This window comes from Epinephelus lanceolatus, chromosome 2 (assembly GCF_041903045.1).
Source record: "Epinephelus lanceolatus isolate andai-2023 chromosome 2, ASM4190304v1, whole genome shotgun sequence".
NCBI lineage: Eukaryota > Metazoa > Chordata > Actinopteri > Perciformes > Serranidae > Epinephelus > Epinephelus lanceolatus.
This window is the reverse complement of record NC_135735.1, coordinates 48209142-48222946: the sequence shown is the minus strand read 5'-3', so window position 1 is coordinate 48222946 and position 13805 is coordinate 48209142. Positions and strand designations below refer to the sequence as shown.

The 13805-nt window shown below is 37.8% G+C and overlaps 1 protein-coding gene across 1 annotated transcript; it reads left to right on the top strand.

Annotated features, from left to right (window-relative positions):
- The first annotated feature begins 11726 nt into the window (after positions 1-11726).
- Positions 11727-13161, top strand: LOC117257462 (retinal cone rhodopsin-sensitive cGMP 3',5'-cyclic phosphodiesterase subunit gamma-like). Its single transcript, XM_033627685.2, has 4 exons — positions 11727-11856; positions 12185-12299; positions 12388-12422; positions 12518-13161. Exons 2-4 carry the CDS (start codon positions 12187-12189, stop codon positions 12592-12594), a joined length of 225 nt encoding a protein of 74 aa, XP_033483576.1. The 5' UTR covers positions 11727-11856; positions 12185-12186; the 3' UTR covers positions 12595-13161.
- Positions 13162-13805: the final 644 nt, after the last annotated feature.

Here is a 13805-nt window from a genome sequence, read left to right as displayed (position 1 = left end):
TAATTTTAGTCATCAAGTTTATGTAGTGGAATTACCATCATATAATGCATGCATACCGTTAAAGGGTTTTTTGGGGGGAGTTTTTCCTTATCCGCTGCGAGGGTCCTAAGGACAGAGGGATGGCGTATGTTGTAAAGACCTGTGAGGCAAATTGTATTGAATACTCTAGTCATGATGGCCCACCAGCAGATGGAGACATGAAATAAAATGCTTTTCAATGTATGTAATCATTAATTGAGCAAAGTAAGAAAAAGCATGTTGGCATACTGATGACGTGCCAATATTATTATGCATCCCAAACTAAAGACATGACAAGAGAGATTAAAAATACTGTATAGGCTTACACAATAGGCCACTTCCAAATTAAGAATAAAGAAATGCATATAAAGTAAGGAATAACTGAAGGAATAAGGGATAAATATTACAAAATGAACAATGTAGCACTTATCAGTCAATAATCATGCGACTGGAAGTTACTGTATAAAAACAAACAAAACAAATAGGAATAGGAGTAATACAGAGTGTCCTAATCAAATGATAGCCAGAATTAGGCCTTGTCTTAAATGTAATGGGTTTCTTTTTAAAAGTCAAATATCTGTGCACCTCAGTAGAGCAGTTAAGTTTGAAGATGTTACTAAAAGATGATGAGGGAGAAAGTAGTAAGAATATTCATACAGAAACGGATCAGATGAATATCCATGTGGTATGCTGACAGCATGAAAATGGGTTATGAACTCCTTGACAATCTGAGAAAGTCAAAAATCTTGGGTTGTGTCTGAAATCATGCATCAATCACTTATTCACTTCTTCCCATATAACAGACACTGATTAGAGTGCACTCTATAGTCAGCAATGAATTGAGTTTTTTGACAGTTATGAGTCATCATCATTTTGCATAATCACCGACAGGTGTAGTGTCGCATGAACACTACACAGTAAAATATCTGACTGTACATTTACAGTAAATTAATGGCTACCAGTTGCATTACTTTTACAGTAAAAAACATAATTTTACAGTAAACTGGTGTAGTAATACCTGCATATCACTGTGATTTTGCAGTATGCTCCTGTAAAATTACTATATTTAATTGTAACCTCACAGTTAAAGCCCATTACATTACTGTGATATAACAATATGTCCCTCTAAAGTTACTGTATTTATCTATAACATCAGTTTATGTACATTGAATTACTGTGATTTAGCAGTATGCTCCTGTAAAATTACTATATTTAATTATAACCTCACAGTTAAAGCCCATTTCATTACTGTGATATAACAATATGTCCCTCTAAAGTTACTGTATTTATCTATAACATCAGTTTATGTACATTGAATTACTGTGATTTAGCAGTATGCTCCTGTAAAATTACTATATTTAATTATAACCTCACAGTTAAAGCCCATTACATTACTGTGATATAACAGCATATTCCTCTAAAGCTACTGTATTTATCTATAACATCACAGTTTATGTACATTGGATTACTGTGATTTAGCAGTGTACTTCTGTAAAATTACTATATTTACTTGCATAATTTTCACAATAAAACTCTGAGTTTGGTTAAATATCACAGTAAAAGCCTGCGAGGTGATTATAATGTAGGTTATAGTGAAATATTACAGTTACATATTGTAACTCCCTGGAAATAATTTGCAGTGTACTTTTTGGTTCTATTATGGCACTATATAATAAATCAGTTTCACACAGAGAATATGGACACTCAGATAAAATAGAGAAAATATAGTGCACTATATAGTAAACAGGATGTACGTTCAGAGACTTTGTTTATTGATCTTATGGAGATAATAGAGGTATGTATTGACCTAAATAATATTACCATAAATCAATCAACAAATAAATAAAATGGCTGATTAAACAAGTCACATTCATCAACCGTGTTTATTGATAATCTCTAATGACTTCTCTGTTCTAAATTGAAGTTATTCTAAACAAAATCAGTTTGGTTTGACAAAAAATCCTGTATCAGAGGCCCCTTACTGACTCTCTGGAGCTTTCAAAAGCATCTCATGGTCTTTCTCAACAGATGAAGTTTGCTTTGTTGACAGTTTCCAAAAAAACTTGTAAGTGGATCATAAATGAAGACTTTTTTTTTTGGTCAAGAAGCAACTATCACACTCAAAAACAATATGTTTTTTTTTTCTATTTCAATTTCTTATCAACCAATAATTTCTGCTGCAATGTTTTAAGGTTTAATGTAGGATTTAGTGGCATGTAGCAGTGATGTTGCAGATTGCATGTAGGAGAACTACAGTGGCCAATGCAAAAACATGAAACTGTGACTGAACAACTGTGACTGAGGACCCGCTTTTTTTATATAGATATAAATGGCTCATTCTAAGGTAACAAAAACTGAAATCTACACACTAGACCTTTGAACCACCTTGCAACTGTCTCCATTACATTGTGCCATAAGAAGACTGTTCAAGTTGAATTAAAGGTCCAGTGTGTAACATTTAGGGGAATTTAGTGGCATCTAGCAGTGAGGATTGCAGCTTGCAACCAGATGAAACTTCTTCCCAACAGAATTCCTTCAGTGTTCATTGTTTAGGATGTTTTTACATTGAACCAAATTATCTGCAGAGCTCTCCTCCTCTCCTAAACAAATGGACCAGGTGATTAAAGCTGGTAAAAAATAGTTCAACATTACAAATCAGTGTTTCTTCTATGCTGTTTGGCACATGGCAGACTGGCTGCTTGCCCAGCACCTACTTTGTGTGCTCACTTTTAACAATAGAATAAAACAGTCTCACAGACTAAAACTGGATTGTCAGTTGCTATGAACAAATACTCTCTCCAGCATGCAGTTATTGTATTACCGTGCCTATAATCCTACTTTTAGCTATAGTATTAAACAGGTAAACACAGCTCACAGCCTTTCTGTGGCATGGTATAAAGCTGAAAGGCTGTCAACGCTTCTTTGTCCAGCATTTGTCAGCCTCCCTGACAGCATAAAGCCAAAACTGTTGACCCACAACAGGAAACCTGTAGCCTTGTGCTTTCAGGAGTGGCTTCCTTTACAAAACAAAATACTGGAGTCATAATTTCGGACAAGGTTTCGCCCATTTCCTGCTACAGGAGGGAAACACTTGCCTATCCTTCTACTCGGGAGAGCTCCCATCCCTGCGGCAATGACGACAACTGTCTCTGGGGAGAAGGACGCTGGCCATTTCACAAAAGGAGGCTGGAGCCTTTGTTTGGATTCACACACACAGTCATGCTGACTTGATCTGTCTTCCAGCTTAAGTTCTTTGATGGTGGAAGCAGTTTTTGACAGGAAAGGACACTCTCGGACAGAAAACAGTTGTGGGATATTCACTTTAACTGTACCAATGTTCAGCGATTTTAATGTGGGTTTGTTATTTTAAGTTTGGCATTATACAAGCTGAATGGCCTTCCTGTTTGCCAGGCAGGCTATAACATATTAGGTTTCCAGGTGTGTAACCTGAGAAGAGCAAACTGATCCTTGGTGCATTATTTATGTGTTTGGCTGATTAAATGGGCTATTGCTTGACACAGGGAACGTTATCAACACTTCAAAAGACAGACAGAATGTCATGTACTACTGTTTAGTTATCATAATGCAAAATCAGTCATTTCAGACTAAAATGTGTCTGTGTTAAGAGATAGGTGGTCTGTGACCCCAAGTAAAAAAAAAAAAAAAAAGTTTTTCTCTTGTCTTTTTTTTTAATGTGTGACACCATATTTAGTCACATTTTCATGACCCTCAGTGATGTGTTTTTTCTAAGCAAGCTCACTCATTTTATGTATTAGAGTTCACACCTAAACCCCATTACGATCCCACTATGGCAGCAGGATTGTAGATGAATTGAGATCATGAGTCAATGTCCCCCTGAACACAGCTGACCCCCAAAACATTTTGGAAGGTCATATTAGCCCTCTACAGCACAGCGTTGCCCTTGGGCAACAGTAAGTCTTTTTAAGCCCCATGCCCAGTACATGTGAACTTAAATGATGCCAACCAATCAGAGTGTTTTAAAAAGTATCATATTTCAGTCCAATAAGATGTGGGAGTCACTATCAAACATGATTTGAAGGCGGGACATCCTTTTCTGACATATGGTCACAGGAGCACATGGTATGAGAAGAAGGGAAGAATATTTGCCCTAGTAATCATATTTTAAATAAAATAAACTTTAAATAAAAAATACATGTGTGTGTATGAAGTTGTAGAGAGGGTTTTATGAAGTCTTTTTTATTTTGCATGTTCAGAAATTCAGTTTTTCTTTTTTGTTGCCTCAGGACAACATTGTGCGATAAGGGGTACCTCTTGAGGGAGACTTTGCAAACATTACATTGTGTTTGAATGTAATCATATTATTTCATCTATTTGTGTACAAATCTAGCTGTAAATCCAATAATATTTTTTTCCTATTGAATTTTACTTCTTTTAACACATTTTGACAGAAAAATGGATGCAAGATTGTTCTGTGGGAGGACAGAGCAGGATCGGGGGTCTGAAATATAAAAAAACCCATTGTCCTGGCAATAAATTGGCCCAAAGTGTATCAGTAAATGATGCTGAATAATTTTCAGCATGTACCATCAAAATGTGTGCAGTAGAGGGCTACAAAGAAGAAGAAGAAGCCCTACATACATTTTTATGATAGATTCAAACAAAATGCACTTTTATACAGTCATGAAAGTTTCTAAACTCTACCAGATCTGAATATGACACAGGGTTTGACTTTAACAAGTAATTAAGCCACAGTACTCTGATTTTTTTATTTAAATTTAATTTGGATCTGTTATTAATTTTAAATGATTGAGTAGCCTGTTGGTTCTGGTTGACTTTCTGCTTTTCATCGTTTCTTCATATGAAGCATCTCCTGGTGCTTTTATGACACACAACAGAGGTCATAATTTACCCACTTTGAATGTTATCACTCGATTGAATGGGTGTTAGCAGTGATTTTCAGCCCTATATGGGTTAGAAAAATGATTGCCAACTGGTCCAGCCACAGAGTCCACATTTCTCCTTTATCATTAGTTCAAGATCCACAGTATCATACATTCAGCATCATACTTGTGTTTGGCCATGTTGTTGAGCTAGTCTACTGTCTCTGTTAAGTAACTGTCCGTTATTCACTCACTTTACAGCAGAAAACAGGACTTTAAAATAAAAGCTCTTTGCAGGAAATTCACTATACTTCAAAAGAAAATTGTGTTTTTTAGAAACTTGACACATTTGTGAGTCACTTGCAGCCCATTCGAAATGGACCTGCGACCCACTTTCGAGCTGTGACCCACCAGTTGAGAACCACTGGGTTAGAAGGCTGTACCAATTTTTAAGGTGTACAATGAGAAAGTTGTTCTGGCCAACAGGCGGTGCTTGGTGCTTCGCCTGACTGCTTTCAACACTGAGGGTGAGTCACAAACTTTCTCATTTTACAGATAAACTGTACACTGAAACAAATTTCTGAAAACATCGGAGGTGAGAAACAGGCAATGCAATGAACTCTTGATTCATATTTGATCTGCCCTGCCTATTTTGACAGTTAGACTGCAGTTCATGGGCAATGATTGACAAGACAGACAGCTGCATTAGAGACTCCTTGGTTCTGATTGTTTTCTGTAAGCCACGGTTTTCTGGCAAATGCTATTAGAGGCAATAGGAGGAGGAGGAGGAGGAGGAGGAGGAGGAGGAGGAGGAATGTGATTTTTTTTTACAGGCTCTCTGTCTCATATTAGTCAAGCAGGAAAGTGGGGTCCCCATGCATCCCACTGATATGCATTTCTAACTCTAACGTTTCTATTCTAACTTTTTTGTAAACAAATGTTAATGTTTACAACTCAAAATATTGGTTCGTTTGGCGACCACTTTTGTGACCATCATGAATTTCCAACTAAATGGGAAAATTGGCATACCTTCATCACATCGACGTGTCAGAAAACACAAATTTGTTTAATCATTTGATAATCTGTTCAGTTGTAACTTTGAAGAGAGATCATATTGATGAGTGTGAAGGTAAATCTCCAACGTCATATGCACTGGTAGGCAGATTGTGGTAAGATGTAATTTCAACGAATTTAATGTTTCATATAAGAAATGTCATATAATGATCTATGTAGGCTGTGTGCTGCCAACAAGAAGCATCCAGGACAATGTAATGGGTGCAGTTCTGCATCAAAGTTTGATGTGCAAACAAGCAGACCAAAACATTAGTCAAGTGGGTTTGTCATGGGTTTGGTACCCATGCACCCCATTAATTTTTATGACTTAGTTTTTTTGTAATCAACAAGGTATTTAATAAAAAAATGTTGATGTTCCCAACCTCTAAACAATATCTCAAAGTTCTGTTTGTTTGCTATCTTCTTGGTTGATATTATTCACACTGTAAAAATGAAAACTAGTAATTGTAAAATTGTGCATATGTTGTGTGTGCAAGTGTCATGGTCTGATTTTTATTGAATTGTCAACCCTCAATATTCATGTTTACAAATACCACGCTAAGTGAAAATCAAAATAAAAATATTTATGCATAAGGGTGCACAGGACAAGATGCAAGCATGAGAAATTGTGCATGACAAGTGTGGCAGACCCTGCAGCTTGTGATCGGCTGACAAATAGGTGATGTTACACTAATATGTCAAAAAATTGGGCAAAGGGCATTATTTTTCAGGTTCACGCTGCTTTCTGGTTCAGCAGCTTCTGGTCACAATGCTTTTCTTCTCTTCACAACTCTTCTGCTAACTCAATGTAGAAAGATAGGGCTGGCAGTAGCAGCGCCGCAGCGACAACTCTGTCTGTGGACACCACGCTTGTGAGCCGCAGCAGTTCAAGTGAGGTAGCTGTCATGCACAGAGGTAGAATAGTGCGGCCCGAGCATAAGGGGCTGTGTCCACTGAAGCCTTTTTGGCAAGTTGAAAAGTTGAAAAAATAAGTGCTCCTTCATCTGGCATTATTAGGATTTCATTTTATGTATAATACACTTTTCAGAAGATATTATTTTGTGCTTAGAGATCGTTAATCCAAAATGAAAAGGAAAATACAACTCCCCCTTTAGCTTTAGCTCCCTTTTTCTACTAAGGGACAATAGCCAACCTGAAACAGCTGGCTTTTGTTTGCTGGTGTTCTTTTACAGAAAATGCTTCTTAAGTTGAGTAGAACGCAACACACAAACAAATGGTTAGTCTCTTATTGATGCAGGAAATAAAATGCCCCATTTATTAATAAGTCAATACAGAGGTGATAAGTGCGTGTAGGAATTTCATCAAAATATTTCTTAAAGGGATAGTTACTCATTTTTTTAGTGTGTTTGTATAAGGCACATCTCTTCTCAGTAGTCGGCTTACAGTAGATGGTGGTCTGCGCGTCCCCATTTTGGAGACGCAGCAGGAGCACCAGTGTAGGAAGCTAAGCAATAAACTGCTGTGGACATTTGAGCGTCATGAACAAAATCAATATGAGTTTAAATGTACACTACTTTCAGAATATTTCCACTGCTTTACCTTGCTTTCAGACAGCCTTTACCTTGCAGAGCACAGAGTTGCTGGTCTACCGCTGCCTTAATTGGTGCAAAGTAAAATTGGTGTTTTTTCCAAAGGAGTCTGGTTGCTTTGGAGAGAACCTAATTTTTTTTTTTTTTTTTTTTTTTAGGTGGCCGCTTCTCCAAACTGGGGGCATGCTGACCACCATCTACTTTAGGTGATACACTGACACTGAAAGCTGCCAGCTGCCAGTATCTCATTCAACCCCACTTCAAAGAATCCAAACTATCCTTTTAACAAAACACAACAAAGTTGGTGGGTGATAGCAACAGTGTCATTGTTTTTTGACATAGATGCTGCTGTTGAGTCACAAATTTTAACAAATCTTTGTAAAACTTCTACAAGCTGAATGGCAAGGGTCTGTAGTATGGTACTACAATTAAAGTTAAAATCAGTAGAAATGTATTTCATCTTTCATTTTTTCTTAGCACTCAATGATGCTTCTGTTACTTTTCCTCGGGACACTCACCATGAACATGGTCCATGAACAGCTTTTGCTTTGAATGTTTTTGGGAAAGCTATATATGACTTTAACCCATGTTTTGCCTGTTCTTGTGCATTGTGGTCAGTGCTCATGTAAAACTTCACAGCCATTCAGCCAGTCATTTTAAACATGCAGGTCCCCTTTGGCTCTAAAATAGAGATTCATGAAATTTGTGGAAGTGTCATTTGTCACTTCACAAGAGGCACATAACCAGTGTTTTGCCTGGTCAAATTCATTGTTAGTGTTTGCACAGCTTTTAATTGGTCTTTGGTTTCAGCTAATTTTCAGCTATGCACTTTATTTCATTTACTTATTTATTTATTGAGCATTCCTTAAATATAATTAAAGCAACATAAATTTTACTTCAGTTATACAGGCAGAGTTTTAAACTCAGAATTACATGTTTATACAACAAGTAAATCTGTGTTTATTGAAAGTAGAAATACATGGCATCGAAGCAGGAATTTCAGTGTGAGCCTGACAGGAATGTCATAATTACATGAACAAGAAGATCCAAGTTGGCAGAGCTTTTGTCTAAACTTGCAAACCTTAGTAAAGTCAACAACTGTAGTCAAAAGTTGAGAAAACTCAAAAATCTATTGCATCATGTTGCCTTGATAAGGTTTTCTTTTTTTACAGTGGCAGACAAATGACCCCATTATTATGTTTTTCTGTGTAACTTGGTGCTTTCCGTGTAAGCATTATTTTCATGATTTTGACAGGTAAGATACATTAATTCATGAAAAAAGACGACCCATAACCATGAAATGAAAGAAATGGTTACAAAAAGTGTTTAGAAGATGTGATACTTGCCAAAGGGGGGTGTCAGCACTGCCCAAAGATTTGCTTCAGGCTTTTTTTTGTTATTTTTGAAGTTTAAACACAAAGCCCAGCATGCTGGCAGCCCACTTGGACAGTCATGGAGGTGTCCCTGAGACAAATGCTCTAACCTCACTAATGCACAAAAATAACCAACTGAAAAAACAAACAGGTTCGGTTGCCCGGAAGACTTTAGGCCTACTGGGAAAGCTATCTCCAACAAATAGTGTCTGCTCTGAAACACACATTTACTAAACCTATAAGTGGACAAGACACCAAACCTAACTGGGCAACCCAACTATCAACAACTGTGTGTGGATCTCCATCTAACATTTGTGTTTAAAGCTGGCAGTTCTAACAAAACGAAGGATGACATCAAAGAAATGCTGACATCACAGCAGTGAAAGCGCAAAACCCATGCAACACTTGTTTTTGATTTATTAATTATTGCTTTGTTTTGTAAAACATTACCTACCAGTGAAGAAAACATCAACTACTGAAAACACACTATCAAAAAAAAAAAAAGACAAATTCCTGAAGGGATTCCTAAGCATCCTGGACGAGCCCCCATTTGTTACAGCCTGGCCCAGAACTGCAACAGATGAGGGAGTCCATACACAATAAAGTCAATAGTTTAAGTATTTTATTGGAAAACCCAAAGAAACATATGGAGTGTATCTGTAGTCAGTCATGTAATGCATGTGTGAGTGAATCAATGTGTATGTATGTGTATGAATGATGAGATAGGAGTGCAAACCCAGCTGGAGAGATCAGAGCAGTCTTGGAAGAGCAGACTGCCCTCTGGCTCCTCCCAGCTCTCAGGTGCAACCAGTCCCACTGACGACCCACCCGATCTCTGGGTAAACAAAGACAGAGGACACATGGGTGGGCGTCACATACCAATACTATGGAATATTTCAAGGTTTTTGAAAAGCTGAGCTACACTACATTGCTGGCTTTAAACACTGAATAATACCAATAATATATGAATGAAGTTGAAAAAATGGCAATGAGTTAAATTAGTATGACTGTCACTGAAAAGTTGAATGATACCAATACTGAACCATTAATGTGTTTTATGTGTGGAGTCAAAAATATGATCACAGTCGCAGGTTAGAAAATTGGGAGCCATAAGCTTTTTTTCCATAAATTTCTCAGTTCATATAGGATTGAATGAGTTAAAAAAAATGGCTCTCCTTTCACTTTGAGGCTCACTGAGCCAAATGTGTAAGTGTGTTTGATTCCATAGAAACAACAACAACAACAACTTTTCCTACATATAACGTATGAACTGCGTATGTAGAATGGAAATTGTGGACATAACGATGAGTTTAAGAGAACTTTTTTAAGATTTAAGAAGAATGTAAAGCTGCTCCACCTTCAGCCATGTTTGTATAAATGAGGAGATAGGAGTTGAAAAATCTTGAAAGAAACTTGAATTTCTGTTGGATCTGAACATTCCATCAGTTCACTTGCCATAAAATGTTGAATATTTCCGAAAGTATGTCAGAAAGTATGAAAGTTATGAATGAGAAAAGTCACAGCAACCATGTCCTAATTGAGCTGAATATTTTGATGTTTGAATGAAGTTTCTACATTGAAAAATGTGGAAGGAGGTGAATGACAAAAAAGTGGGCGAAATAAGAAAGAAATTTTGCTGTAGAATAACAGGTTGTGAATGCTTCACATTCACTTCCAATTATCTTTAGGGCTGCCCCTTGAAAGTATGGAATCGTCAGTCGGAGACCCTCAGCCTTTTTTTTTTTTCTTTTGCAAGTCAGTATGCTGTGCAGTGTACAGTGTAGATTAGATTTAGCTGCTGCTTAGAGTGAGCGTTCTTGATCTTTACACTATTCTTTGTTACAGACAGCTGTGGACAGAGGAGGTGACACTTTCCACGAAGCCACCAGGAAAGCTGTTTAGTCTTACAACTAATTTTTCCCAGTGGCCACATGCGGTATTGCAGCGGGGAAAAAATCCACTGCGTTTTCCCCATAGGCCACCATTATAAAGGAAACATCTGTAAAATTGTTGACAGGACACCTCCAACTGCAACCAAAGTCAATTATGAATCTTTCTTTTCTGAATTTTTGATCCATGGTGGTTCTATTTTTGTTAAACTGTCCTCAAGTTGAGAAATGAAATTTAAAATTCTGTGATGTCATCACACTGTGAAGTCTATGTGCCAAGCAGGAACTTGCAGGTGGGACCAGCGCAAAACACTAGTGTATATTCTGTGGGCTGCATACCATGGAAGTAAACCCAGAGGTGAGCTCCAAGATAACACGATCTTCTCTCCTCTGCTTGGAATCGGTGACTTTACAGCTCACAGCAACTTAATACGACGCTGTCTGTGCTTTTTGTATGATATCTTGTGTCTGCAAAAATGTTGTCACACATTTCCGATCTGTCCAGTCTGTTTGTTTACAATATTACATACAGTAAATGCCTCTGATTTGACTGACATAATTCTGAGTCGGGTACAGCCCTAATTATCCCACTATAAGTAATCAGCTGGAAAAGTGTCATGGTGTCGTCTGTTTTACCCTATTCACTCAGGGTGCCATTCCTTTATTGTTCTGTCCCTTTGGCTACTGCACACTTATCCATCCAATGTCTCACACACAGTTTCTCTTTGTCTTTTATCCTCCTCAAATCAAAGGCCACATTAGCAAACATGACTTAAGTGATGAGCAGTTAGTTTATGATGACTCAAACGGCATCATGTCTAGTTAAGACTCAGAGCAAACAGGGACTTGACGCCGACAGCACATGTTGCACCACAGGTATGGGCTGTTCTCAGGGTCATAAGATTATCCCTGAAAATAATCCATCTCAGTTCTATTATCGGCTTTGTGTCTGACCAGAGCAGGTATATAAACTCTGAGCCTGGGGGAGAGCACAGGACAGAGACTGCAAAAAGAAAGAGAACTTTCTCTTTGTTTTGCTGTTCTTCTTTTACTCAGCGCTTCCGGGCAGCATCTCTTCACCGATCCAAACTCCCAACAAACCAACACGCAGGTGAGACCCTGAGCTGCCACCACACAACAGCATAGACTGTAGATTTTTGAAATAACTGTATTTTGTGTGTATTTGCTGTACAAAGATTGCACTTAGAGTAGGATGTAGAGTTAAACATATATAGAGCACAATAATGCCACATGTTGGACTTCATTTTGAATGTGTCACTTTGACAAACTGTTTAGCTTGGAGTTATAAAGTTCTCTTTGGGTGGAGACAACTGCGTCACACCACATCATCATAATCTCAGTATTTCTTCTGTTCCTTTTCTGCTTTTCCTGTTTGGTTTGTTTCCTGTTTAATTTATGAATCTTTGTTGTTTTGATAGATATGAATGCAGCAACAGTAGCAGCACCTGGTGGCTCCAAGGCTGCTCCTCCCAAGTTCAAGCAGAAGGAGACCAGGCAGTTCAAGAGCAAGGCTCCCAAAGCTGGGCAAAAGGGGTGAGTCAAGAAAAGAAAAGAAAACACAACACCACTGTGAAGTGTTACTTACAACTGTAAGAAAACAGAATCTCTGTCCTTTTCTTAGATTTGATGATGTTCCAGGGATGGAGGGCCTTGGAGGTAATTATCTATCACAGCAATAACTGATGTGAAATAATTTTTATAAAGTAGTTGTTAAGGGTAAGATCCATCAATCTGTGGTTCCTCTTCTGCAGACGCGGAGGTCATCTGCCCCTGGGAGGCGTTTGGTGACATGGAGCTGAGTGATCTGGCCCAGTTTGGCATTGTCTAAACATTCAGCCAAATGGAAACACAGTTTATTCCTGGTGGCTGCAATCCAGCAGCTTTTTTTGTGCTCTCCTCATGAGTTCTCCCCCTCATTAGGCATGGAGATGAACCTGAATGGGTACCAATTAAGCACGACTGATGAATGGAGAGGGATTTCTTTTCTCTCCCCTTGATAAGTGGAGGAAGAAGCTCTTGGACAGCAGCCCCCAAGAATGACTCTTTGTCTACCAATACACCTGGAAGTTTTACCATCTCTCTGTGCTCTATATATCTTTGAGTAGACCTACTTGAGATTTCAGGATGTCTTTGTTGGGACCTGGTTGTCCTGCGTAGCCTAGCACCTGTGTAAAAGTGTAACACACTGTACCGCTGCTTGGGTTTCATTAATGGGATGATGGGTGAACACATCTTTATTTTAACAACGATCACTGAAGTCTATGTTATTCTTGTTGACTGTCTATCTATCTATCTATCTATCTATCTATCTATCTATCTGATCATATTGAATACAGTTGTGTACTTAGTTGTGGTTAACGCTGTTTGTCTTATAATAAAATGTATTTTAGTGACATTATTGTGGTCCGTCCTTGCATTATAGGTATCCTTCTCCCTTTTGCTAAATAATCAGAATTATTTCATACAGAGTAAAACACTCAAAGTCCATATTATTTCTGGCAGAGGTTGTTGTGTTGTCAACTGGAAAGCTACAGTACAATTATCTTTTAAATTAGTGTACAATATTCTGCTGGCCAAAAAAATGATCTCTCATTTGTGTTGAAAATAAGAACCAGAGGGGCAGAGGCAATGTTTTGATTTTTGACTCTGATGCAAAGTCTTTGAAAAAGGCCACTTACTGTAATAGGAGGGCAGGCATAAAGTGGATATGAAGCACTCAGTCAAGTTAGTATGATGATGATATGAAATGCATTTCCACTCTAACAACTATATATAAAGTATAAAACAATAAAGAAGTCCAGTTATACCTTTCATGGCAAGTCGGCGGCCATTCTGCAGTAAACTGTGATGTCATGAGGTTGGTTGGCTTGGCTGAGTTAGACAGATACAACTGTTGGGTTTAGTACCGTAGTGGTAGATGAAGTACCTGAAAGCCATTCTTACATAAAAGTACAGAAAATGACTTTGGAAGAAGTTAAAGTCAACTATTAGAATATTACTTGAGTAAAAGTCTTAAAGGATCTGATATTTGCTGTTTGC

Coding starts and splice junctions, on each gene's coding strand:
- LOC117257462 (XM_033627685.2), top strand. CDS start 12,187: ATGAATGCAGCAACAGTAGCAGCACCTGGTGGCTCCAAGGCTGCTCCT. Junction 12,300..12,387: donor CCCAAAGCTGGGCAAAAGGG/GTGAGTCAAGAA, acceptor TCCTTTTCTTAG/ATTTGATGATGTTCCAGGGA. Junction 12,423..12,517: donor AGGGATGGAGGGCCTTGGAG/GTAATTATCTAT, acceptor CCTCTTCTGCAG/ACGCGGAGGTCATCTGCCCC.